Genomic DNA, 27,752 nt, shown 5'->3' on the forward strand with positions numbered 1-27,752 from the left:
GACCTGTGGAGAAAGGTGCCTGTAAAACGAATTTCATGGTTCTTTTTACGAGCGGCCGCGGTACAAGGTGGACGGCGAAATCAAGTCATGTTGACCCACAAACACACACACACGACAGACGCTGATCTGCTGTGAAAGAAGCTGTTTGATGACAAGGCGGTGTCATTTTCTAAATGTGTGTGTCAATGTGTGTTTGAAAAATGGACACTGTTTAACCAAAGTTCTTAAAGCAAATTAACAAAATTGATGTGGGATATGCTTCAAACCATTAATCAGATTTCTTTAGGAGTACGTAGGCACATAGTGATGTCAAGTCTTGTTGAACGTGCCGACGGCTACAGTCGTAGCCTAGGCTACAAAATGGGCTACCCGCTGCTGCTTCTGCGTGTCAGATTTTACACATGCGCACATGTAAACCAAGGAAATTAATCAGAAAAGAGTATACACACATAAAGACATCAGAGTGCTGGGGTGAAATCTGGGTCTCTTTATCTGATTTCTTGTAATCAGATAACTGCTCTCGTGTATGCTGTCTAAATGATCAACTGAACGATCTCATCAGTCAAGAGATCAGATAATGATCTCATTTTTGTAGTCATATAAATGGGCCCAGTGTAAGGGCATTTAAAATATTAACTATGGCCCATTTCAGAGTGAACCGATAAATAAATTAATGAGTCCATTTTAGGAACACGCTTTATTTTTATTTTTTATTTTTTTCAAATGGGTGCCTCCATTTTAAAATTAGTTGGTCTGCCCTGTCGCTGTCACAGCCTTTGATTAACATTTGAAATTCTCACATCTTGAAAAGGAAGAAGAAGAAACAGCATTGAATAAACTCCTCCAGTTCACCTCTCGCAACTCCTCAAATATCGACAGGCCTGACTCTCAGCTCTCAAGGAATCGAGCCTTATGCAACACATGACATTTCTAACGAGGCCCAGTTCCCTGTCTACCTGTCTGCCCCCCCTCTCCTCCTGCACCCGAGCTCCTCTCTCTCTCTCTCTCTCTCTCTCTCTCTCTCTCTCTCTCTCTCTCTCTCCTTCCAATCTGACTCACTGACATTTAATTAGTTGGTGAGTGGAAGACGTTTCGCCACATCAGCCCTGTAGTGTTGCTGACCTTTTCCGACTGGGTCACTCATCAGCCATTAGAGAACCAACGTAACCGCCGCTTCACACACATGCTTCTCCGGGTGCTAACGAAGGAAGCTATAATGTGATGTTCAAACTGACCAGCTGGAGATTTGGCAATTAAGGATTGGCTGGATTATTTCTTTTCTTTTAAATTTAATGTTTGTGTACTATTTAGCAAATGGCATCACGGACATGGCTGGACACCGCTTGCGTCTGTGGTTGTGTGTCTGTGGTTGCCTGGGCGGGTGGGGGCCTGAGCAACTCCCCCAGTTGTGGATCTGATGGTTTGTTTGTGCGCAGGGCTGCCTCCTTTCAGTGGATTGCATCACTCCGATCCTCCAGTAACAACGGCTATCCTTTCACTTCACTTCAGAATGCCCTTTACTGCACACACACACAGACACATACACACACATCTGCACCTGCACCTGCAGTCAAAGCCAATCAGAAGTTTCCACTTATATCTCCCTCTACATCCTATATCCAGCCTGCAGCACTGTGACACATCAGCCCGCAGCATCAGCTGCCAGACACCTCCTATCAGGAACGGTTTGGAGGCTTTTTAATCCACTTCACACTAAAGACGTCTTTCCTGTCAATGGATGGAGACGTGACTCCAATGCTAAATGCAGAAGAAGGAGGATGGGTGTCTGGCAAAGTTGCAACTGGGCCTGCATTTCACCGGCGCTGGTTATTTTTCCAGACAGACGGGTCTGCTGGCATCCCCAGGGGGTAAAAATGAAATAATTATAACCGAGAACACTACAGACTGAAGAGAGGCGTTGAAAACTCTCTTTGGTTGAATCAAAGCACAGCATGAATGAATCTTGCTACATAAAATGAGGAGTCGTGGTTGTTCAGATAATATCTGTCCAGTTTGTGCAATTACAAAATTGCATGTCAGTCTGTCTTTTTACATAGTCTTGGCCATTTTGAAATAAAAATGGGACTCTTGATGTTATGGTTTAGCTGCAGTGAATCCCAGTGTCACTGATGATGTAATTAAATAAAATCAGGCATGTATACAGACACCCATCTATATATTTTTAAAGGTCCAGTGGTTGTCCAGACTGATTAGAGCATTGTTTTCTCCTATTAATTGTATTAATATTAATTGTTTTATCATTGTGAGCATGGCCATTGTGGGGGTGTTGAATCTATTTACATCTTCTGGGTCACATATTGGAGTTGGGTTTTCACACCGCCATCATTCTGTGTGGTCTGGTCTCCAAACACGCACCACTCCAACTCAACAGACCGGCTTTGTCTTCCAATCACACAGCCAAACATGCAGAAATACTCGGCGAAATCACCTGATCCCATCTGTGGAAGGCAGCCAGGCCCAGGAACGACAATAAAATCCCCAAATCTGCAATTATAAATCAAGAGATGTGCCCCTTTTTTCTCGGAGACCCCCGCGGAGTTGAAACCAGTCAGACGCGCCAGCAGCAGAGCAACAACTGATGATGTCATTAGGACTGTTGCTTTCCCATTCCTTCTAAATTTCTGCCGCTCCAGTCGGTTTCAGACCAGGCTGTTACACGTGTCAAGGCCCCGTGTGCCTCACTGCACAGCTTAGCTCCGGCTCAGCCCCTTTGAGAGTTTTCCTCTTCTTTAAATATATACTCATATACGTCTTTATGCTGTTTCACTGCTGCTGAGAATGTGACCGGGTAAGAAGGGAGCAGAAAATGAAAGAAAGTGACCAAGCATTAAGCGCCATTATTTAAATAACCCTTTGGGATGTTTTCTTTTCTGTGTTCACCGTTATTAAAAGTTTAATTCTAGTTTATGTCATTCATTAGCCCACAGCACATTTTTATTTTTATTTTATTTTTTTACCGGAGAGCTAATGCAAATTCTGACACTGATGTATGCTGATGAATACAGAAAGTTTTGATTTAGGTTGAGTTGTCTGACCCGTCGCGTGAGGCCTGTTCATGTCTCAGCAGTCCACAGGGTGGAAATCTCTCATTGGTGATATTTAAATGCAGAGTCGCATTAATGTTCGTGCCTGCAGGGCCATGCAGATGTTGCTATTTGCTGGTCCCTCTCAAATGATCTGCAAGTATCAGGACCATCATTGGGAATGCTGGCATGACCTTCAGCCTCCACAGTGCACGATCACTCTATGTGGTACAGTGAAGTGGCGGGAATTTTGTAATGATGTTGAAGTTTTGGATACAAAAATCATGCTATAGGAGATTCATTTTTTTCAGTAATTGTTTTCACACATTGATTTCCAGACATTTAATCAATTTTCTCTATCAACTGTGATAAAATAACAACAGTAAATAGAAAAAAAAACACCCTTTTTTTGTTTCCCCCAGCAAATCCACCAACACTCACATCTTCCTGACAGTCTGCCAATTGTCTTCTAATTATAAGGCTAAGCCAGAAACATCTTTTAAGGGGCTCCGAATTGGTTCGGTTTCTGTGTCTCCTATAGCTAGCTGCAGTGTAATGAGTCCTGAGAACGCCCTGAAGCGAGAAAATGTTTTCAGCCCACATGTCTGTCCTTGAGCAAAACGAATAGCTACCTGCTTCAGGGATACTCGTGTATACCCTCAACTTGAAATCTCCGAGAGGCTAGAGGTGGAAAACATGTCCCCGGGGATCAACACAGGAATATTTGTCAGATCAAAGCATGAAAAATAAAAAAGTCTCAACAAAGAATCATTAAAATGGATTAATACCCTTTTGATTTATTTAGTTAGTTAGTTTTTAATTGCAAAATACAGTAAAATTACATTTTCTTTACACAATTTTTACACAAACCATTCAAAAATACTTTTCTTTGTCCTGTCCAAGGTTGCACAAATGAAGTGCTGAGACAATTCCCAGAAGAAAGCTCAAAACCAGCGGAACTGAAGTGGTGCGTTGGCTGTCCTTTAATCAGACTGCACGAGTTCAAGCCCCACGTGACAGTGAACATCAGCCTTGCTCAAGTGTCCTTGACAAGTCGAGGCGGATCTGAGGTCGACCCTGACCCTGATAGAGCAGAAAAATTAAAAACAGCCCATCTCGTCCTTAGTTGCAATATAAATCCTGTCCAATATAAAATCCCATAAAATAGCAAAATCACTAAATCCAGAGATAACGCAGTCTTTAAATCAGCGAGGAGTGAACATCGTTGATATCTCCAGCCCTGGGCTGGATTATCTGTCCTCTTTACGGCTTCAGGCGAGAGCAGCAGCCAACCAGAGGAAACTCATAATGTTAATAGTCATTTTGTCAGGTAATGGCCTTCCTTTTCCTTAAAATATGGACAGAGGGCAGGGACCTACAAGGTGCAAATGATTCTCTGTTAACGAACCCAGATCCATCTTGGACGGATTATGTTGAGAAGATGAACTGTCTACATATGAAGTTTGCATCCCTCTTTCAAACCCCTCACCCCACTGTACCATCTCCAACTCCAGAACCCATCAGTGATTGAGGGGAGGACTTCATTAGCCCACTCCAGAAATGTAAACTTAACTAATCTCCTGTGGTTTCATCAGCATTCCTCTTTATCTTTCCACCCATTGCCCTCTGAGGAACTCTTCTGCGACTTTCCGTTTCAGAAGATGCCTCCAAAATGGCGGCCCGGGGAGCACTGTTACTCCCCAGGCTGCTCAGATGATATGAGGCATTCCCTCCTGTGAGCGCCGTGGAAAAGAGGAGACGAGCAGGAAGTCATGTGAGCACAGGCGGGTTTATTTTTTATTTTTATTTTCCCCGTTCTTTTATTTTCCCAACTTTCTCTGATCCGATCTGATGTGAAAGCACAAATTGGCCCCTCGTCGCTGCCCCCTGTGTACATAACAGAACTCATTAAAGAGAGGATGGTTATTAAAAAGTGATGGAGCGGGAGAGGGCTCTGACAAGAAAAATTGATTCTGTTTAATAAAAAAGACGGAGGATGGTGAGGGAAAAAAGGAGCTACAGAAGGAAACTTACTGAGGAAAAGAGGCTAGGCAATGAGGGAGCAAAACCCAGAGCCGCTGCATTTACTATTCACTTTCACGGATGGCTTGCACAAACACCGATGATCCTACTGAGGCTTTGGACGTGGGTATTTAGATATTTATTTTGCAACAGATGATGACACAGAATAGGACTTGTTTTCAACGCTGTAGCTCTGCTTCTGTGCCCTACATAAGGACCGAGGCTGCCGACTGAGACAGAAATGAAATCAACAAATCAGAGGGCTGCAGAATAAAACGTATGCTGCTTAATGAATCTCAATAATTAGCCAAAGCCCCTTCAGGGGTCGGCTCTGTTTGTATGCTTAAGATAAAGCATTTGCAAAGTTACCACCTTAATGTTTCCACTGCTGGGGGCCGATGGGTGTACCCAACAACAATAGAATCCCCGCTATTCCGCTTTATGGCTTTGTTAATAATTCATCTGAGAACTTACATGAAATTCATCCAGAGTGCCTCGGACTGTACAGAAATAACAACAAAATGGGAGTGGAGAATAAAACAAGTTGCTGGGAGAGTGAAACGATGAATAGACATTCAGTAGGTCCGGGAGGGAGCGAGGCGAGTGATGAGCTTTCTTCTAGGTTGTTTGTTCTCCGGAGGCTAATGTGGATCCAGATGGACCGAAGCAGGGAGGGAACAGAATGTGCATCAATATTTACTCGTGTCTGCCGTTCCCTTCCTGACACGGACACGCACAGGGACACAAATTCATGAATGGCATTCAGATTTTTTACAAAAGTTTTCACTACGTCGCAGTTGCGTATGGAACAACGGTACCTGCAGTTATTGCTGTGGATAGAACATGTCTCTGTGTGAGGCGCCACTGATGGTGGATGAAGCAGGCTGCCTGGATTAAGATATGAAGTTTCCAGCTGCAGACCCACACCAATGCAATATAAAGCCATGCAATATAAAGCCACTGATAGAATGATCAAATAGAACATGTTGAAATTAGCAACCATGCAGTTGTCCCTCGAGTTTTCAGTCATTTCACTCAGCTCAAGATACATAATGCATTCTTTGAAAGGAAAAGCTCAACCACCAAAACCTTCAGCTTTCTCCATATTCCACATGTGCCGCACTGACTTTGTATGGGAAACAATTTTATGGTAAGTTGTTGACACTTTCTGCAAAAAAGCAAGGCTGGCCAGGAAAAAAAGCTTCGCTTTTTTGTGGAAAATCGTCGCACAAAGCCAAGGTCACATAGTCTGTCTGACAGAAGGGATAGATGGGACGAACAGGGACAGCTTGGGTTACCTCTCTGTCTCCTGTGACCACATTTTCAGCCACCACAAATGTCCATCATTGTGCCTTCCAGACTTGTTCCTTTTGCCAGGAAGAACAAATTCACGTGTCATTTTTTGGAGATGTTGTGTGTGTGTGTGGGTGTGGGTGTGGGTGTGTGTGTGTTGCTGTTACTGTCTTCCTCGAGGTGGAAGGATATGAAAATGGCAAGTCGTGCAAACATCCAATTGGTGCACACTTGTGTGTTGGCTGTATAATCAAGGAAGGACTCAGTCTGTTTCTGGGAGCCTTCATTCATGTCCCGCCACGCTCATGCACGGACCAGTACAGAACAGCTGTAATTTTTCATTTGGCTGCAAACTAGGCCATCAGGACTAGGTTACTTTTAGCTTTCAGCCTGATGGTAATCCCTCCTTTTGAAGGCCAGCTAATCTGGTCCAAGGCTGACACTGCCGACGAGCGCTGTAACCTGATCATTAAGCACCCGATCTTCATGCCACAATAAGAACCGGCAAGACTTTTCACAAAGTCACTTGTTGCCATTAAGGGATTCCGTTCTTCCCATCCTTGTTTTTTTTCAGAATGGAATGTTTTGTATAGAAAACATCCAAATCTCTATCCCAACATGCACTGTCACAAGTTTGAGGGGCAAAAAAGTCATTTATCCATGTTAGGGGGGTTGACATTTGGAAAGAGCTCATGTTTCTGCCTCTGGCTCTGTGCTCTGGTTGTTTACTATGGCACGTAGTCGCCAGCGCTGGGCGCTTTTTTACCGCCTGTCATCATCTGAGGCTGTTTCACACCTGCTTGTTTCAGATCCCTAATTTGTGTTGCGTCACCACTTTTGGTTGTATCAGCCAAGTGCTCAGGAGTTTGTCTAAACATTCAGGAAGTTGGAAGACTTTCAGCAGCTGTGATTACATGCCTTTAATGGATGTCATCCCATAGGAAGGAGCAAGGAGCTCCTCTGTGTACGATTTCATCAACAGATGACATATCAGAAATATATTGTCCACTTCTGTCATTGAAACAGCGATATACTGTAGCAGCCTATATGCCACTGCCACCTTTGCAGTGTATCTGTTGGGGTTTCCTCCATCTGTGGATTTTTAGTACCCACAAACATTTCATAGGTTGGGATGTAGGTGGTTTGGAGGCCAGGTCAAAGCTTCCTATAGTATCTGAGGCCTTGGAGGGCACATTATAGCGCTAGGTTGGGATTGTGCTCTGTAAATACATCCAGTTACTTCAAATGGCTGGGAAAGAATTGAGTATTTTTAGAATAACTTTCCATCATCGTTGTTGATTAATGTTTTTTTTTTTTTTTTAAAGCAGCAAAGTCTTAATTAAGGTGCTAAAAATGGAATAAAATGTCAGCGACCAGCCAAGTCAATCATAACCCAGGGGCTCTGCTTCTCAATCCCAATCCCTCGAAGTTTATTGGGCTGCAGCAGTAAGTGGGTGGTTCGTGTCGAAGGAAATTTAAAATACCTGTTGCTGCCAGGTTGTGTTGCAACAAGATGACCATCATCCACAGGAGTTAATGTTGTAGTTGAAACCTGTGGGACTCTCTACCCGTCCATGGTTTTTCCCTCTAATTACAGCACCGTAGGGGGGCCAAGGAAACACTTTTACCCCACACCCACCAGCCTTCCTAATCCCCTATTTTACTCTCTAATCATGCACTAAGGGTCAACTCTCCTCTCTCCTCCATAATTTATCTCTGAATCGTATTTCTGAATCTTATTTATCATTTTAAAATAATAAAGACTACTGTTTAGTGTTTGTGTACCAAGATTCATTTTACAGGCTACAGCTGCAATCTGCTGTGTTATCGACAACTTGTTTCTCTGCAGCGCAATTTTGCTGCTGTTATTTATGTGTGCCGATGGAAAACATTTATCGTATGCTTATCAGCCTCCTCTGTCATTCTTATTGATTTTTCCCCCTTTGCTCAGAAAAAATAATGTTTCTCTTATCTGCCACAGAGCATTTAGACAAGATTGTGGGAATAGGAAAGAATCAAAAGGTCCTATGCTCTATTAATGGCATTGAAGGGAGGTGTTTTATGCAAAATTTAGAAGACAAATCTGCACACATCTGTTTGGTTTCTAATTATGCAGAAAGTCAGGTGAGACTGGAACAAATGGCAGGAGACGATTATTTTAGGAACTGTCTTAGTGTTATTATTCACTTCTAAAGCAGTCTATAACAAACCATGGACACGCGGGCCTGAAAAAAGCCATTTGGGATCCGACACTGGCTCTGAGAAGAGGTATTTCATTCTTTCAGGTTGTCTTCTCATTGTTGAGAAGCTGCTTTTAGTTTTAGAACTCAGAATGTCCGTCGCATCTACCTCCAACAATCCTTCAGAACATAAAAGGCCCTTTAAGTAAGAAATGCAAATTAATTATCTTCTGCTGCATTGCTTCATCCCTAAAGCATCGATAAGGATGAAATGAGAGTCTCTATCTCGCTCAATGGCTTCTTTTGTTTTTAACTCAGTCTGCCAGTTCCCTGCAACCACTTCATCTCTTTTGTTCCAGTTAGACCTGGGCCGAAAGGCCTTGTGGGTTCAACATGAGCTCGCATCAGCAGGCCACCTCCAATCTCCCGCCATTTGCCAGCGTGGTACCAATCAACACTTTACTCACTCCCTGCCGAGGTGCAACCGACTCTGAAGGAGACAGAAGGAGATGTGGCGTGATGGAGAAATGGAGTGCATGGAAGGTAAAAGAGGGACAAAAATAGAGACAGAGAATGAGAGAAAGCAGGCAGACAGGTCGAGGATCCAAAATTTACCCTGGTGCCAAGACTCTCCATCATGTTCAGCCTGTCAAAAGATCTATGCCCTCTCTGAGCCCTGACACACACGCACACACACACACACACGCTAAAGTACAGAATGAAAAGAAAAGCAAAAACCCATTACATTAATTACATTAGCACTCAGTGAAACCTGGAAAAGAAGATTAAATGTAACCAACATCACTCCCGAAGGATTTGATGGATTTCAGTTAAATCTGGTTTGTGGCCCAGATGTGATCCAGGGACGACATTTTACACACTTTTAACACTTATTTCTCATCAGGCGGTGAGCTGCTCCTGTTAACAAGGTGTCTCCCGTGAAGGTCTGCACCTATCTTGCATTGCGAGCGTGTGTGAGATTAAAGGATGGTTATCATTTAAATCCACATGTGATGCAATCTAGGTTCAGTATCACTGGACGTATTTCCCCTCAAAGCAGACCCTGTGCCTTTCATATTTCACCAATTTATCAGACAATGCCCGACCCAGTTCGCCATGAGAGCAGCATTGATCCCAGCCATTTCAGTGATGAATGTAGTCTAATATTCGATAGTCATCTTTCATAAATGAAAGTGTTCAAGGCACGGTGGCTGTAGATTGACACTGAATGTGCTCACTATGCCAACTGCTGGCAGCTGGCAGCAGCCTGTACTGGTTTCTGCCAGCTGGTCACAGTACATGGCACCAAAGGTTAAAAGGAATAGACTCAAAAGCATGTTTGTGCCAGGAATTATGGGCCCTCATAAATGGGTCACGATGATCGACCCCCGGAACATTAGAGCCTGTTACGTGTCTGTTACATTTGTGTTATTTCTGTCTCTTTGTGTTGCTGTGTTGATTTCTTTTGCTGGCTGTGCAACAAATTGCCCCTCACGGGGTTAATATTAATCACTGAGACATTGGAGATAGCATCATTAAAGGAAGGGAACAGCGTGTTTAATGTCACACTTGTGGACTGGATTTACACTGACAGCTGCAGGAGGAGAACCTTGTTCAGGAGTTCATATTCATAAAGGTTGTCACAGCTGCTGACAATCTTCTTTTTGGTTCTTTTATTTACTGGATGATCCCCCCGCCCTCCCCCTCATTAAACTATGGATCTGTTGGATTTGCTCGATCATGTTTCCAGAACCGTTTCCATTCTTTGTTTTCCAGTGTGATGGAATCGATCGAGGATGGAAGCGGAATTGAGGATGCAGCGGTAATTGCATTTTTTTAACATTGATGTTCCGATTCGGCTTTCTTTACCGAGACAAAATGGTGGTGCCTTGGATGTTTTTACCCATGTTCCTTCTGTTTGTGCAACAGCTGCCGTCCCAACATCCATCTCATTTTCATTATTTAACATGCAAATAATAATAACTCAAAGAACGAAATGCAAAAAGGTGCTGACTGAGCTCTTCACTCACGACCTGAGAAAATCCCATCCAACTCCCAGATGTGCTCACCTGTAGCATATGAAACTACGGAGAAGTGCAGAGGCACGACACAAGCGGCAGACCACTGATTGGGTCATAAAAATTATCATTGGTATTAATAGTAAATGTGATGCAGAGGGGTAAGATAATGCATAATTAATGAGAAAAACATTATAGCACCTCCAGCAATCCCACACAGGCAGAAAATGGAACACGGCCAAGAAACATACACACTCAAGCTTAGCTTCTATTTACTGATTGCTTCCATCTCCCCACATTGAAGGGTCCATGTCCTAATTTTACAAGGTGCAGAATGCTTTTGTTATTGCTGGTCCTGCCTGGACTATGTCAGGGTTTGACTTGGAGCAAGTTAATTACAGCTCTGAGGACAATGAAATATGTTTGCCACTTGAGTTATTTTCTACAGGGGCAGCAGCAGGAAAATGAATTTCCTGTGAGCAGACACAAGCACGTAATTCACCGGATCCTCATGCCATAAGTAAAGAGGAATAATAACAAATTACTACTAATAATTATTATCTAATGACTTTTAACAAAGGCCAACCAAATCCCATGTTGGGCCACTTGAGGAAGAAAAACTTGTTTAGATCCTCACACAATAAAGTGCACGTATGCATGTGTGTGCGTGTGTGTGTGTGTGTGTGTGTGTGTGTGTGTGTGTGTGTGTGTGTGTGTGTGTGTGCGTGTGTGCGTGCGTGTGTGTGCATCAGGATGCCATACCAAGCACAAAATAACGGGCTTATCTGGTCTGCGTGGAGAGCCACGGCATCGAAACACACTGACATCCCATCTCATCTGAATTTAGGTCGGCTCTGGAGTTCAATGGAAGACTTTGCTCTAATTTTCAACAACCGGTTAAACTTCAAATCCCTGCATGACATGTGCGGGTAATTTTTTTTTTATACGTATTCAGACTGCCATCTTTATCTGTTCTCACAAAATTAGAGTGAATGACTTATGAATGCCATTAAATTCTGCTGAAAGGAAAGAGGCTGATTTCAAAACCAGGAATATCAAAAACACACCAGATAAAAATGGCACAGTGGGCAAGAGAGAGAGAGGGAACAGGGAAGTCAGAGTAAGCAAAAGAGACGGAGGGGAATGAATAGACTTGCTGAAAGTGGAGTTGGATAAGGAAAAAGTACACACACATCAGTAGTGAAGGAGCGAGGTGGGGATTAGATCAGGCAACTATTGAACTGCACCAGCAGCAGAGGCAAAACACCAAGAAAACTGATCAATCAAATGAGCAAAGAAATAACAAACAAAGCCCAAAGCAGCCTCCCAGCCTGTCAGAGCACTTCCTGTTCCTGCTGGCTGCATCCACCTGACCTCAAGCACCGGCGGGAGCGGCAGGCCCAGGGAGCAGCATTTGGTCCGTTCAAAGCTCCGCAGCCAACCGAGACAATGTTGAAGCAATCAGATGCATTTGTGTGCTAATGGCTCCCTTCTCCGCTGCCCGTAGCCAATGGGCAAGCGCACCATCTGTGCACGTGCACACTGTTAATGAGGCAAACTCCAGCAGCTCCCAGTTTCACATTCAATCTCTTGAAATAAGTGAGTCCAGAACTCGTGACCGTATCACGTTTCAGCCAACTGAATAAGATATCCTGAGCCAAGAGGCTGTGGATTTACACCTTTGAGCAGCACCAACACCTTTAGCTTGTTTGCATTGATTTTTCAGTGCAGCGCAGCACATCAAATACCTCATGCTCATTTGCTGTGATAAACTGAATTTATTGAATGTAGGTGTATTTGTGAGTTGGGCACACTTGCTGTTATTATATCCTCTGATGGATCTCCTTAAGGCATGCTTTCTTTGGCCTCTCCTCTTTTCCACCAGGCTTGAGGAGACATGGAGGCGCTTCAGTTTGTTATGCCTTGCCACTATTGACCGCTCTGCGGCTCTTTTCTCATGCATCCCTCGTTTGGGGAGTTCCATTTTCATTTTAGAAGGAAATTTGTGTTAGCTGAGGTGCAGCGAATGCATCACCACAGTTAAAGCCTGTCCTGACCTTTCAGGCTCCTTCAGTTAAAAGACCTGCAGTCATATCGGAACCGTTGTAAGGAAACAGCAAAGAACCCACAGCCAAAGACTCCAAAAGTTGTGTTCCATATGCAGAATTATAGCTAAGCTAATTAAATTCTGTCTCTTTAGGGATTGATATGAACCTTTGAGCAGGAATAGAGTCGCCTGACTCTCTGTTGTCTTTGGGTCAGGTTGGTCTGCTCAAGCTTGCATGCAGATTTCAGTGGACTGGGTATTGAACTTGCAACCCACCGTCTGCTGCTGCAGTGTTACCTCTCTGTGACACCCGGATCCAGAGCTGGCTAGAGATTCAGTCGGAGAGAAAACATATGTAACCAGTGGGAGTTCTCCCATCTGTCTCAGGCTGAGCTCTTGGTCATCACACACATGTACCTACACACACACACGCACGCACAGTTTGTCTGCGTCAGCGGTGACAGACTGGGCAGTGAAACAAAACCATTTAAAAGGTGAATGACCAATCAATCAAAGCTCTTTTTCTCTCTGCCTTGACTAGGTTTAGGTTAGCCTTTAACAAGTTCATCATTGGTATCGCTCGTACCATCTGCAATGTCAATATTATCAGTAATACAGGTAGATTTACAGAACATTTATACACACAGAGATGCATGTTGCTGTCAAAATTATTTTCTAGCAACCATCTTAGTGCTTGAATGTTGCAAAAGCAGCCCAGTTATCCCAGTTATTTAATGTGAAGTAATGGCCTTCGGCTCATCTCCATCAGATAATTGCCTGTTTTGCCCAAGTGAACTCATTGTCGTCACTTAGGAGTATTTGGTTTTGAAGTGGCAGATCCAATTGATGGGCTCTGCTGCTGTCGGACCACTTTCTTATTCCCTAAATTTAGCGCCGCACAGCCAAGTGAAGCTCAGCTCTTTGCTGCAGTTCCTCTGAATCAGTCATTGGCATTTTCACTGTGTTGAAGCAGCATTCGTGTCTCAGCTTTGTCCCTTACATTTCTCCTTTGCCTTCCACAAAGTATTTCCTAACAGAATTGATTTTGTTATCTACAACTTTCCGATACTCACAGAGTGTAAGAGAACCAGACAGAACTGTGCGGAGGATAAATCTGGAAAGAGAGAGCTGTTTAGATGTGTGAGGAAATAGAATCAGCTTTATGATCGGCTTCAGGAAAGCCGATCCCGATCTCTAACCCAATATTGTGATCAGATGATTCGTTTCCTTTGTCGACACTTTCTCCTTTCCACTTTTGAATTTCACAGGTTTTGTGTGTGTGTGTGTGTGTGAGTGTGTGTGTGTGTGTGTGTGTGTGTGTGTGTGTGTGTGTGTGCGTGGGGGTGGATGAAGGAAACTGCGACTGTTAATGCGAGGATGGTTTTCACCTCATCGTTATGCATCTTTCAGAACTCCGGTGGAGGATGTGTTGCCATCGGCGGTGTGGAAGTATTCTTTTCTCTGCCTGCTCTCTGGCTCCGAGCAAGAACAGTTGAACACGTCTGCATGTCTGTCATCACTCCGGCCTCACTGTCTGCAAACAGACAAGGAAAGTCCATTATCATCCCCCTCTGTGTGACTAGTTATGTCTCCCACTCCGTCACCCTGTCACCCACAGATCCTTCTTTGCACGCAAGCGTGCATGTGCACACACACGTTCTGGTTGCTTTCTATGCACAGCATATTGTGTGTGTTTAATTCCGACTCCCCTCAGTAAGAAAAGGTTTTTTTAAAAAAAAAAAGTACAAGGTGAATTGAAAATAGTCAATATTCCGTTTATTATGTTTTTGAAGCCTTGACATGATGGAACTAGATGAAAGCGCCACAAATTTGTAACATCTCAGTCATCACAATGTCACCAGGTGCATCTTGGGAGATTCCCCGATCATAGCAGCCGCACCGCAAAACCACATGTCATCGAGAACCGTTTCGTCTCCATACAGATGTGGAACAGAAGCATCCAGAGCTACGAGAGAACCTTCCCCGCTCTTCTAAATGAGTCACTTGGGTTTGACAATATAGCTGCCAAGAGCTGGTCAGTGAAGTAAAATCACCGTTTGGGTTGCTGCAGGAAAAAAATGTTGTAATTTCTTGAACTTCTGAGACCTTTAGAGTAGGAAAAAATCACAGAATAGGAAAGTTTTAATTTGAAGTAATCACAGCAATTCCTCCCTCGCCAGTGATGTAGACTATTGAAAAAACCTGCTACAAAATTCAGAAGAAAAAAACTAAAAAGTCCAATACAAGAGAAACTGAAAAGATTTAAAGATTTAAACAATGAAAACAATGAAATAACCTAGACTGAGAGCCTAAAAAGCTGCCCGTAGCCTTCCTGTTATTCCAAAAGGGATGCAAAACTAGCAGCCTTTGGGGAAAAAAAGTCACAGGAAAATATGCAACCTGTTCTAAGGAGGAATCTTTTTGGGAAGATTGTTTTGATCTAATGTTGTCCGAGGCAGGCTGGACTTCTGGCTTTTTGTGAAACAGCATGATGCTGCCGTTTTAGCCACAAGGTGATCTTTAAATGGCAAAAACAGCCTTATCTCAGTATCCTCAAACACCCACTCCTGCCCTCCTTCCAGTGCTTAGTAGTGTTGTGGCGGGAGTGTCATGCGACTAAGAGGAATAGTCTACTAGTCGACCCGCATGAGGTGTCAGGGAAAAAGGCCCATCCTGTCAGGCAGAACCTTCATCAGTGCTGTTGGGAGCGTCACACTTTCAAGCCTCCTGCACTCTGCCGGGAAGCTTTAAGGATCTCTTTTAAAGCACTAGCTATCATCTGAAGCTAAACTGGAGAGAGACTTTGAGATAAGTGCTGTCTGTCACACATTCAGATCTACTCTGATGGAATCAAGTGAGGTGGTTGGAGTCGAGCTGAGACACTCGCGGGTCTGATTGGGCGGGTGGCTAGAGGACGGTGGAGACAAATGTCAATATTGTTGCATCGATAATGCAACAAGGGAAATGAGGTAAACGCGGGACGCAGCGACGAGCGTCTCTGATCCTGCCGCCATCGTGTCAAATATTGAAAGTGAGGCATAACGCGATTGTTTTCAAAAATTAAAGTTTCATCCAGAATTGAATGCCGTTGGTTTATAAGCTACTCTTGTTATGTTTTCCACCCTGTTGCATCAGCTATTCATTTATGAGGTTGCTGTATGTGTTTGCGAACTTGAAAGTGTCTTTTTTTCCCCTATTCCTCCTAGAGGGGGGACTTCAGTCGTAGCACTTCCTTTATTTTTTTTATTAAACTGTGAGAAATGAAGCGCGTGAGCACAGGTCCTCGAACCAGGCAGCGGTCTGTTTCTTCACGCACGTCCTGTTTAATCAAAAGCCATCATCACTGTGCAGCAAGTGTCCATTTCATTATCTGACCTTCATGGCAGATGTGGAAGGAGGAAGTTTGACATTCAAACCAGCTACACACACATTACCAACTCATCAGATTTTATGGAATTAATTATAAAAGCAGACCAGTGAGCGTGAGGGAATGCTTGGGTGTTTGTTTGTTTTTGTTTTTTTACCAAAAGTTTCCAATATGGCAAAACAGCAACTGTTTACTTGGGAACATACAGCTAGAGTATGTTTCTCCAGCATATATCCTTCAACTGCACCTTCAGATAAGACTTGACACAAGAAAGCTGTGCAGTTTTACCCCGGGCTCAGCAGTCTGGGACTGTTTAAAGCCAAATTTGCATCCCTGTGTGGGCTTTGTTTGGGTAGTTCAGTTTCAGATTCTTGAAGAATTGAGCTTATGCCCTTGCAGCTGATAGACCCAGCCCTCCGCTGAACTCCGATGTGGTCAGCCTTCTTTTAATGCCAGGCCGTCCCAAACAATATGGTGTATATCTAGGGAAATTCCTCATGCCTACTGTAGGTTTTTGTTGGTTTTATTTGAAATGCAGACACAGCCCTCTAGCGAAGAGACAGCTTGTTCAGTGGAGGCCATTCCCTCTGGTTTTATTTCTAGAGTAAAGAAAAAAAAAAAACAACGTTCGAGTGCATGGTTTTCTCTCCGCTCTCCTGAAAACCCCCCAGAATGAAGACCCACTGTGTTGACTCTGCCATCCAGGCAACCTGCAGCTCCTCGACTTGGGTTTTTTCTCATATTTATCTACATCGCCAGGCCCAGCTGTGGAAAGCTGATTGGTTTTGCTTGAGTAATGAGAACAATCGACAGAAAGTACAATTTAATTAGGAACCGCGAAATGCTCAATGGTGCGATGGAAGATACCAAGAGGGGGCGAGGATGGCGATTAATGGAACGATGCCTTCCTGGTGTTTCATCTCTGCAATCTGATTTATTAATTACTCATTGCTTTGGGCTTTTTTATCTCACTCGTCATGCAAATTGGCAGCGGGGACTCAAAATCAGAGGAGGGCAGCATTCAATATTATCTTCCCTTGCTGTGACGGCACACTGTGCAACTTATTAGAAGAGGTTTAATTGACCTTTTTCCCAACAGACACTCTATTCAACAGGGCTGACCTCATATATAATACATACTCTCATAGGTAAAGAGGACATGGGCTGCATTAGGGATTGTAGAAACCCCACTACCGTCTGTTGAATGGCAGATAGTGAGATCACAGCCCCAAAGAGTCAGAAGGGACATAATAAAAAAAAGAAATCCTGTTTTATTATTCATCTGTTGGGTGTCTCTGACAGGGATTAGGGCCATATTATGCTCGAGTGCTCTGTTTGTCCTCTGTGGTTTACTGTATAGCCGCAAAATGAATTATTCAGACACGCAGGTATACAGTGAGAATAGAATGGCACCCAGACAGATACAAATTGAGGAAGATACCCTTCAATTTCTTAGCCCAACTGGATGGAATTTATTTAGCTGAGAGTGTCATGCCAGAGGAGTGCGTCTCGCGGGTGGCAAATTGCATAGAAGGCTTTGCGTGCTGTTCCAAATGGCAAACAGCGAGCAGACGCGGCTTTCTTTTCAGATGCAATTACAACCGTATGTACGAGTGTGCCGCCACGTGCAATGTACTTAATCGGCCTTTCGGCTCCTCTGCATCCTGCCTTTTCCATTGTATGAGGGTGCAACAGCAGATGGGAACAGCATTATAGACCGGACAAAAGGGACTGATTTCTCAAGAATGACTTGTAAACATGTCAGCGGGGAACCGGAAATCCAGGCGGGGTAAATTAAAAGTTACTGTTGAAGTGATTTAGCATGTACAGCAGAGCTAGAACATTAACGTGCACCAAAAGCCAAATGGTCCAACTCTACTCTTCCTCTTTGGCTCATTTCACAGCCTCCCCTCCGAGTTCAGTTTAAATGCATTTAGTAGTTTTTCCCCGACCTCTCTGTTGCAGTCAATCAAGCTAACCAAGCGAGCACGGCTGGACGGGAACAGGAATAACTTCCTTAGCAGAGGTAATAAAATCAATCAAACAGTATTAATATGGAAAGGTGGAAATACCTTTCAGTTTTGATGAGAGACTCCTAATAAAAGCATACAAGTGGCTTTTTTTTTAACCTGTGTGCTTTACGTCTTCAGTCACACTCGTGTTGGTCAACTGGCAGCAGAAATAGGGCGCCGCCTACTCATCAAGGGATAAAAACAGATTAAAGCAATCTGTGGTTCTTAAACCTGGGCTCAGATCAGACCATTGACCTTCTGATATGGAAATATCCCTCGACTACCTGAACCGCAGCCAAAATATTTATTAAAGCACAGATTCTTTGTTACAACATTGGCCTGGTAACAGTATCGCTTTAATATCTGTGTGGACAGGGGCTAAAAGAGTTTTGTACTTTTTTACACCCATTGAATTTAGTTGGCCCCGTCTGCACTCAGTTAGCCTTAAATCAGCTACATTTATCTTTGTCCATTTTATTGGCTGGAGAGTTACTGTAGCAGCTGCTGGGAAGTCACAGGTTATGAAAAAATACTGTACGAATTCTACTAAAGGGATACAATCTTCAGTGGCAACATGGTTTCTGAAAGAGCTACGCAGCCCTTATAGTGTAGGCTCAGACCCTATAAGTAGCATTTCATTACCATTCAAGGAGATCTGATGTTCTCTCCAGGTGCTAGCCAAGAGAATCTGTGGGAATAATTGCAGGCATACACGGCTCCCTCTGGTTTGTATTTTGTGGGTTTTTCAACCTTGTGTTTCCATCCTTGAGATGCATGCAGGTGGTGCAGATGGCTGCATAGATTTAAAAATCCTTGTGGGAGTGAAAGGAGGGATATTGAGCGCTGTAAAAGGTCAACAACAGATAGATTCTCAAACTAACTGTCTGTAAGATCATTTTATTACAAAGCAGGGAGTCGCAGCGTTGGTGCCATACAAACATCAAACGTTCCAAAAGGCAGTGGCACACATCCACCTCTCCCAACTCCTCCCTCGCTAGTTCCATCTAACCCCCCCCCCCCCCCTCCTTGGCTTTGATGCAAACGAAAGACTTCGATGTTTCTTTGATGGTTGTCCACGGCACATTTCCATGGCAAATCTAACCTGTTACGCCTGTGCCAGCGTCGCCAAGTCCTCATCGCTCATTGCGATGAGTCGGGCAGCAAGGCCAGAGCACAAACCGCCATCCTACCAGGCTGGATGAAAGCATTACCGGCTGACATCTGCAGACGTGTCAAAGGGGAGCCTTGGGAACACAAAGGGGAATCATTCATACACTTCCATAGTATTCCATGACCTTCCATTTCATGACTGTGCATGTGTGTCCAGATGAACATTCTCTTATGATGAAAAAGAAAACAAAATCCCGTCATAAAATGATTCAGAAAGTCACACGATCTACTTTTTCCATAAATGCTGGTTTACTAGAGCAAGTAAAAATCACCAGCCTTGTTCTTGACACCCTCAGATTCCCCCCGAGGATGAAACATTTGTACGCAGCTTTCCCGAAAAGTTAATGATCACTCGAGTTCACGGTACAAAAAGAGGTGGAACTCACATTTACGGTGATCAAACAAGGTGGCAAACTGGTCCTTCAGGCGATCTTCCACCCACTCGTAAAAAAAAAAACTGCTCACACACACACACAAAGGGTTTGTGGCACTGCAAGCCAGCTAAAGCAACATTTGATTTGAGGTGATGGAAATAGACGAACGCAGGCTTGTAATCCTGTAAGAGTGACGCCGGCGTGTTTGAAATGAGTCCCAGTGGCGATTGGGCCCTGACTCCGGGGCATTGGTAAATGAATCTGTCTGCAGTCACACAGCCAAATGAACATGTGGAGCTAAGTAACAGAGTGGCGGTTGCAGCAGTTCATTTATGAGGTGTATTAGGATTTATGAGGCAATGAAGTGAAAAGGTGCTTTATTAATCTCTCGCCTCCATCAGTCCACCAAGAGGAAAGACTGACACGACACTGACTGTTTCAACCTGCTTCCTTTTCTCTGCTCTACCAGCAGGAGATGAAAAACAGCTCAAAATAAAATGGGAAATTTCCTGTGCTGTTTATTCGTTCATTTTTTATGCTACCTTTTTATTTCAAGAGATAGCGTTTTCTGTAATTGTGTGCTGCTGATTGTCTCAGGAAGCTGTGGAAGGTAATACTGACATGTGACACTGTGACCTTTGGTTGAACCACGTATGAGAGAGCCCCTTAAAGCTATGTCAGGCTCTGAAGGAACACAGTGGTCTTTGGGAGTGTGTGTGTGTGTGTGTGTGTGTGTGTGTGTGTGTGTGTTTGTATGTTTTTTCTGGGTACCATGGGACTGTAATGTGAAGAGTGGTTTTGCTGGTTCATTGCATCCTGCGTGACATCGAAATCATCTCAAATATGTGGGCATGAGATCTCCAGAGTGAGTAATGGAGTAAATGGAGTGCTGGTGGTAGATATCACACATACACACACACACACACACACAAACACCACACACACACACACACGCACACACGCACAGATTTATCATAAATCTCTTGAGAAACAACCCAAAACGTGGTGCTGTTTGTGTTTTTGCTTGGTTTTAAAAACAGAAGAGGTTGAGCAGAGCGGTTGAAATCAAATCCTCTCGACTCCTGACTCTAGGTGGCGCAACACCTCAGACACACCAACTTGGATTGGTTGCAAGTTGTAACATCAGTAGGCTGCAGCAGATGTTAGCTACCTCTGCCACCACCAGATTTTTAAAAGAGGAAGGGACACATTCACACAAGTGTGACGTGCCCCCAACAGACAAACACTCACACACACACACACACACACACACACACCAGCAGCTGTAAATAAAACAGATGAAGTTTCGGTGGATTATCCGACTCGGTCTGCCCGCCCTGACAAATTTGGTCATCAAATGACACCTAATTATCGGCCCAGCTGATGCTGGGTATCTCCGAGGTGAACCTGGACTGACAATAGGTTTTGGAAATAAAGAGGTAATTATTGGTGAGGTTTCATTAGAAACTGAGTATCTGAGTGATGCAGAGCGAGTGGGGACAAAATCTAATTATCACCCTCTTCTCACTCCCTTCTCCATGACATCAATACCCCATTATTGTTCCCATCCCCAGGGTGCAGCCAAACATGCTCCTACACACGTGTAGCATGCGTACAGCTGCAAAAGCCATCTCACCATTTCAACATGGCGTGACAGCTGTAAGTGACAGACTGTTACACTTACGTGTGTTTGTGTATTTGTATGTAAGGGGGAGATTCTGACATCTCGGGAAAATGAATGTGAGAGGAGACTGATGTAAATTTGCTGGGCCATGTAAATTCACCAGGACCCGTCAGTCAAACTCTAAGTGTGCAGACTCAATCTTTAAGGCTTCTTCAAGGGAGCTTCTGAGCTGAAACTAGAGATAGGCAGGACGGCGTTTTGAGGGCTGTGCACCGTTAACCTGCTAAAATGTTGAGTGAGGTACAAAAAAGTAGACCGCCTGAAGGGCTTTGATGGGTTTACCTTTGTCTGGGTAGCAAATTCCAGGCTTTATTTCTTTCATAGTGCAGCTCATGGAACGAGTAACGCCACAGCGCAGTAGTTCAAAACCTGCATGTGGGTGAGAATGAATGACATGACGTGCCTTTTCTAAGGGATTCTGTGCACGCAAGTCCAATGTCTTTTGTAAAGTTTTATGGGATTGTATGACTATAAGGGTTTTTTTTATGTCAGTGCTCACAGGTTGAGAGGCCACAAAGACGTCGGTGTGCATCTTTTGTCAACTGTCCAATCTCACAATCAGCGCTTGACCTCAGACATTTTCTCTGCCCGCCCCAACGTCTGCTATTGTACTCGGAAATGGACAGACCGGAGGAAGAATGGAAAAAAACCATGTCATACTGAGAGCTCTCTATTTTTCCTACCACTCAGCACTCAAGTGGAACTATAACTGAGGTGGGCGTTTTCCCTCCAACGGCGAGAGATCGACCAGGGGTGAAGGTGGCAGACTGGCAGGGAGGGAAGGTGGCGGGAGGATATATTACACTTTCATCAGTGTGTGTAATGATGCTGAAAGGATGTCTCCCACTGCTGTTGACCAGGATCATAATAGTGAATGAATGAAACAGCGCCGCTCATATCAAGAGACATGGAGCCATATCACAATGCAAGGAGCCACGTAGGGCCTCTGTTTTGATGTTTACTCCATTCGAAAGGATTTAGTAAACCTGACACATGCTGATTACTTCTGTAGAATGTAATATCTGCACTCGCTGCCAAATGAGCACATGTAATTGCCTTTCAAATGATCATCTTGAAGAGACAATGGGATGATTTGTATATAATGTAATGAATGAAAACCTTTGATATAATAAGTCAACCCCCTCCCCCACGAAATCCTGTTAATGAACTTAGATTGTCATGGCAGTGGTGTCATGTGGAATGGTAAGGGTTTGAATCCTGATATGTAGCCTTTGTGGACCCCCCCCCCCCCCCCCCCCCCGCCTTGATGGGTTCTCTGTGGCTACTCTGGTTCACTACCATAGTCCGAATTTGCAGGCATGGGCTCCAAATGTCCCCAACCGAATGTATTCCTGAAATGTTCGGAGGGGTGCAGAACAACAGCATCACTGTTATTCCCGATGTTGTGCGTGTCTGGTCAAGCCCGTTCCTCCTTACCCTCATGAATTCTTTAAGGAACTCCTTTCAGTTGTTCACTTTTAACATGCGTTGTACCTGATGACTTTTTTATGAAGAGGAGTTGCATTTGTCAGCGACACCAGCCGCCACGCATGCATGTTGCATGTGAAAGGAACCGAGGTCTGTCAGACAACAGCAGTGCGCCATTAGGCGAAATCATTCATTTACACCGTAATTATGGAATAATTGATCACTATAACAAAAGTAAAGCTTTCATCGGGGCCAAGGAAAAGGCCCCCAGAGGGAGTGAGAGTGGGGTTGCCAAAAGCAGGAGATCTAATTGGTAGAGTGCGCTGAGCCCAGATGCTGTTTATCCAACTGTTGACCCGTCTCTCAGTGTCTGCACAACAACACACACTTGAGGCCCGGGCAGCAGGTTTATCACCCTTTGCTCGCTGCAGATATATTTTCTGAATTTCACGCTTGTATGCATTTTTATTTCTTTCAAACATGACACTCCAAATATGCAGCCACTTTGTACCGGGCGCCGGCGATTGACAGACCCCGGTCCACACAAGGAAATTTGCATGCAGATCAGAACGTGTGAAGATGTTTCCTCTCGCTCCAAAACGAATCCGCAGAACTGAGGCCTCAGAAGGAGAAGCGGAACCTTGGTTCAAAGTGAGAACAGGTAATAACGAAGAACAAACGTCAGGATCCACACTGTCTTTTGTTCAGAGTATTATTTTCCCTTTTTGCGTCATTACCCGCTGATTTGCTTTCCACCTGAGCCTCCTGCTTCCTCACCTTTCCCTCATTGGTCGCGCCCCTCCCTCATTTATCAGCTCCTCATACATTAGTCACACTGGTTCAGTTTGTACAGAAGCCTGCGAGTATGAATAAAAAATCCAGTGGAACTTGAAGAAAATATCCTTTTAATTAATTCAAAATGTGATCTCGCTATAAAAGTGACCTTTACACTGCTGAACACACCCCATTAATTAACATGTTTTAAAGTCAGCATGAGCAAAGACCACGACTGAAGGTTTCATTAATGAACCCCTGTTTTTCTGCTGCTGCTAAAGTAAGGAAAAAGGAAAGAATTTCCAGCAGGAAAATTGATTGTTTATCATTGTTATCCTGACTTTATTCACTGCAGAGATCCTAAAGCTGGCCGAGGTCATTAGAAGCCAGGCGAGCCAAAGGGCACTGAAATCAATAAGCGCTCTAAGTCCAACCTACAAGAGGCATCGATCGGGCCGCTTGTCTCGTTGGTGCACTTGTGCATAAAATTCATTGTTACGGCGACCATCTTTGTTCAACGCGGGTTGCTCCCCCAACCCCCCCCCGGCTTGTTTACCTTTAACCACAGTGGTTTACAGCACACAAAGGTCAATTTAGATTCATCGATCAGCGGTGGCCACGCCAGCTTGTAGAAGTGTGTCAGAGCATGTATGAGAAGATGGATGGACACACCGTCCTCCTCTATGGAGACGTCCTCCCCGCAATATGCAAATGATGAACATTAATTGCATCTTCCGGCAGGAGACACGGCTACATCACAAACCGGTACTCAGGTATTTGAGCAGATGAAGGGTTATGAATTCTATTTCTCAGGCTGGCCTTTATTTAATGTCAGACAGGCCTAGAGTGGCGATTACCCACACACCCCCACCCCAAAGGATTAGGAACATTATACAGCAGATATCCACAACCCATCCAGGTTACACACGCACCCATATTCTTGAATGCGGTTGAGTTGGTTTCAAACTTGAATGTGATCAAACTGAATTTAATCCTTTAAATCTGTCACCTATCATTCATTTAAGTTGGAAAAATACAACTCCGGTCAAAGGTCTTTACTCCACATGACACCTTTTGGGGCTGGGAAGCACCATCCATAGAAAACACAGTTTTTACTTTTGCCTACCTGTAAAATATTGCCATAAGCATTTAGAAATAAACAAGCAAGAATCAGAAACACAGTGCTGAATTCTCAGTGCTGAATTCTCAAACCCTTTCCCCCAAACGTTAAGCGCTCCCCAGCTGAACGCGCGTTATTGGGCTGAAGTTGCTGGAAAAACGATGTTGATACTCTTGTGTCTACTTGCACACAGTATGTGGATCATCTGCGGCTACACTTTATTAACGAGGCTTCTAAATCTGTGGTGGCACATCCAGGATGCCAGATGGCATTAAGCTGAGGCTGAGTGTGGCCCGATAAAATATGCAGAAGATCCGGGAGAAAATAAAGTCAGTAGCAAGATATTGAGTGAGAGCTCTGGATATGTGAAGAAGAAGAAGAAGAAGAACAGAGAGAGAGAGAGAGAATCTCATTAATGGTGTGAGGAGTCTTTGGCTTCGGCCTTTTAAATGATGCCACGTCTTCTCAGGCTTCACAAGAAGACTCCTCCCGGAGCCTCTCTCTTCTGTGTCGTCCCCATCTCTCTTTCTACTCCTCTCTTTTAATGACTCTTTCAACTCCCCGACTTCTCTCTGTCGTTCTCCTCGGCTTTCTCACGCCGTGGAGCGTGGCGAGATGGGTATTATTTATTTATGGTCATGGATTGTCTGTATGCGTGGGCTTAAGTAATATTCATCTGAGCTGTGATGCTATAGTGCGACGTCTCACTCCTTCTTATGTAGATGGGATATGAGCCTGCTGAGACCCCGTCTTCAGTAGGGTGAATGTAGTTGGGAGATTAGGTCAGAACTCACCGAGTTGAGAACTACAAAAGACACAAACCCATCTGGCCATTTTACTTCCTCTGCTTTAGCAAACATTTCTTCAAGCTCTACATGCCCTTTTCTCTCGGCTCATGTCTTCCACTGTTCTTTTCTCTCGTCCAGCGCTGCAGGGCAGGTCACCGCTGCAGACGCCAGGGTGCACTCAAGCAGAAGTGCTTTATTACACTATAAAATGCACCTTCGCCCATTAAATCTGAGTGGTGTTTTCCATCTGTCCTGCCGCAAGTTGTTACGGTGCGTCAGATGTCTTTAAGATGTATCTGGGGGGGGGGGGGGGGGGGGGGGGGGGGGTGCAGCAGAATTCCACATGTCTGCATCTCAGTTTCACCTTTATTTGCCTTCAGGCTTCTTTCTCCCACCAGAGCACATTAAAAAAAATCTCAGGGCAAGACAAGCGACGGCGCAGACGTTTAAAGCGAAATAAATGCATTTCAGTTTAATTTGTTTGCGTTCTGCAGCTTATTCTCCTGGTATTGGATGCTCTTCCGCTGGAGGAGACAAACACAAGAGTCCATATTGCTATGTTCTGGTTTTCAGCACTCATTGAAGCTAACATATTAGCTGCAGGCTTGTTTGAAGTGTTAGCTTTATTGTATGTGGGGGATTAGCTCATGGCAACATGGACGGGGCTTAAATCTCGGTGAAGGAGCGAGTGTGAGCTTCCTGGAGACATCGTGGTCAAACAGCTGTGAAGGGGGAAACATGTGCTGCTCCGTGCACATCTGCTGGGCTACTATCCAAACAAAGATCAGGCAAAGCTGTGGATGCATGAGAGGAGCAGCGCCGCTCCTCTCCCGATGTCTCTTTTTTTCTTTGGTTTAACATTTGATTTTACAAACAAATGTCAATGTTTAATTAATTGTACAAGATTTTAAATGTATGTGTGTGTGTGTGTGGGGGGGGGGGGTGACTTTATTTGAATTGCGAGATGCAAAATCAGTTATTTTATCCTGTATATGCTTCCAAATGATAAGTAAAATTAAAATGGTAAATTCTGAAATGGCGTTCGCTGTTCAAATGTGGGCGTGGTGGGCTAAAGAGTTGTCACTGGTGGAGCACTGTTTGGAACTTGCCATCTGTAGCTGGAGCTATAGTGGAATGCGTGGGTGTGACAGAGGAACAGAGCAGGGCAGGGAGAACCGGAATAAGCCACCAAACAAGCCGAGCGCAGGAACTTCGTTTTTGGAGTCAGACATCAGTGGATGTCGTTCTAATTTCCCCCTTCCCTTCCCGCCCCCATCTCTGCCCCTCTTTCTGCTGAACGCAGCTTAATGATGTCCCCGGTGACACGCGGTGGCTAACGACTAGTCGTCAAGACACTCGGGTGTGTCGACACGCAGGCAGCGTGCACGCTGGCGTCTACACAGCTCACACCGCTCGTACGCTGAGGCCAGCAGCTGCCAGCTCTGCCAACTGCCCCCCCACAAACTTGAGGGAGTTAAGGGGAACAGATGCGACTCCATTCAGTCTGACAAGCCTGAGAGAAGAAAGCAGAATTAGTGAGGGCCGCGCCGGTGTGCACCTTTTCACTGGATTAACACAGACCTGGTTTAGCACCTTAGCACTTCATTAGACCCTCTGAGACCAGTGCAGCCACTTCACAGGGACCGAACCTTCTGTTTCGCTGGGACTCCTGTCAGAAAGATCCAGTAGGTGCTACCGGTGATGCCACTGCACATTAAATGGATGAAGCTAGTGCACGCCTCATACACTAGCATGTGATATGCTCTCACTTAAAAGTCACTCATACCAGTGGATATGGTGACAAATGGAGCAATTATGGATGTAAATACACTCCAGAAGAAGACAAACACAGGATGCAGGGCTCCACTCAGCCACGGATGAAGATTTGTAACATAACAATTAAAGCTGAATGCTGGGATCAGTGTACAGGCCGACTTTCTCTGCCGCAGCCATTTAAAAGGGCCACGGAAACATTCAGGATAATGGGGGGTGTGTTCAGGATCTTGATTGTGTTTTCTGCACGCAACTGTTTTCCCTTTTGTAATTTCCTTTTATTCACTGTCGGAATATTCATTACGCTCCAGCTGGAGTGTGATTGATGCTCTGTGTGTGGTGTTGTTCAATGACCTTCGACCCGCTTGTGTACTCCGATCGTCGGCGGATAAATGGCGTTCTTGGCCTTGTGTGTTATGCATGATGGAGTCCTGCTCACTGGGCTCTGAGGTGATCTTTGTTTAAAATCCATCCTGATTTTGATTCCTAATCAAACAGTGAATAAATGAAGTCAAATCTGTTAGCGGCTTCATTCGTGCTGCTTTGAGACTACAGGCGTTAAAAGATAAGATTTTATTTAAATTTAAGATGCTGCTGATGCCCCCGTAGTTTCTGAATATTAAGCAGCATCGCAACAAGACCCTGTGCGTGTTGGAAG

At 44.4% G+C, this 27,752-nt stretch overlaps 1 protein-coding gene across 6 annotated transcripts in view; it reads right to left on the reverse strand.

Moving 5' to 3' along the window:
* LOC115251678 (homeodomain-interacting protein kinase 1-like) overlaps positions 1 to 19,676 on the reverse strand; it is a 61,682-nt gene extending 42,006 nt beyond the window's left edge. For 3 of the 6 annotated variants that reach the window (XR_003890198.1, XM_029844755.1, XM_029844757.1), the window contains exons 1-3: positions 19,540 to 19,676; positions 19,086 to 19,227; positions 13,993 to 14,138 (exon numbers count right to left, since the gene is read on the reverse strand). Coding sequence is in view for 3 of the 6 variants with exons in the window: in XM_029844755.1 (XP_029700615.1) it covers positions 13,993 to 13,997 (5 nt within the window). In the remaining 3 variants the exon portion in view is untranslated. The other 3 variants (XR_003890200.1, XR_003890199.1, XM_029844756.1) reach the window with 3 other exon arrangements.
* Positions 19,677 to 27,752: the final 8,076 nt, after the last annotated feature.

Source organism: Takifugu rubripes, chromosome 12 (assembly GCF_901000725.2).
Source record: "Takifugu rubripes chromosome 12, fTakRub1.2, whole genome shotgun sequence".
In the NCBI taxonomy this organism is placed as follows: domain Eukaryota; kingdom Metazoa; phylum Chordata; class Actinopteri; order Tetraodontiformes; family Tetraodontidae; genus Takifugu; species Takifugu rubripes.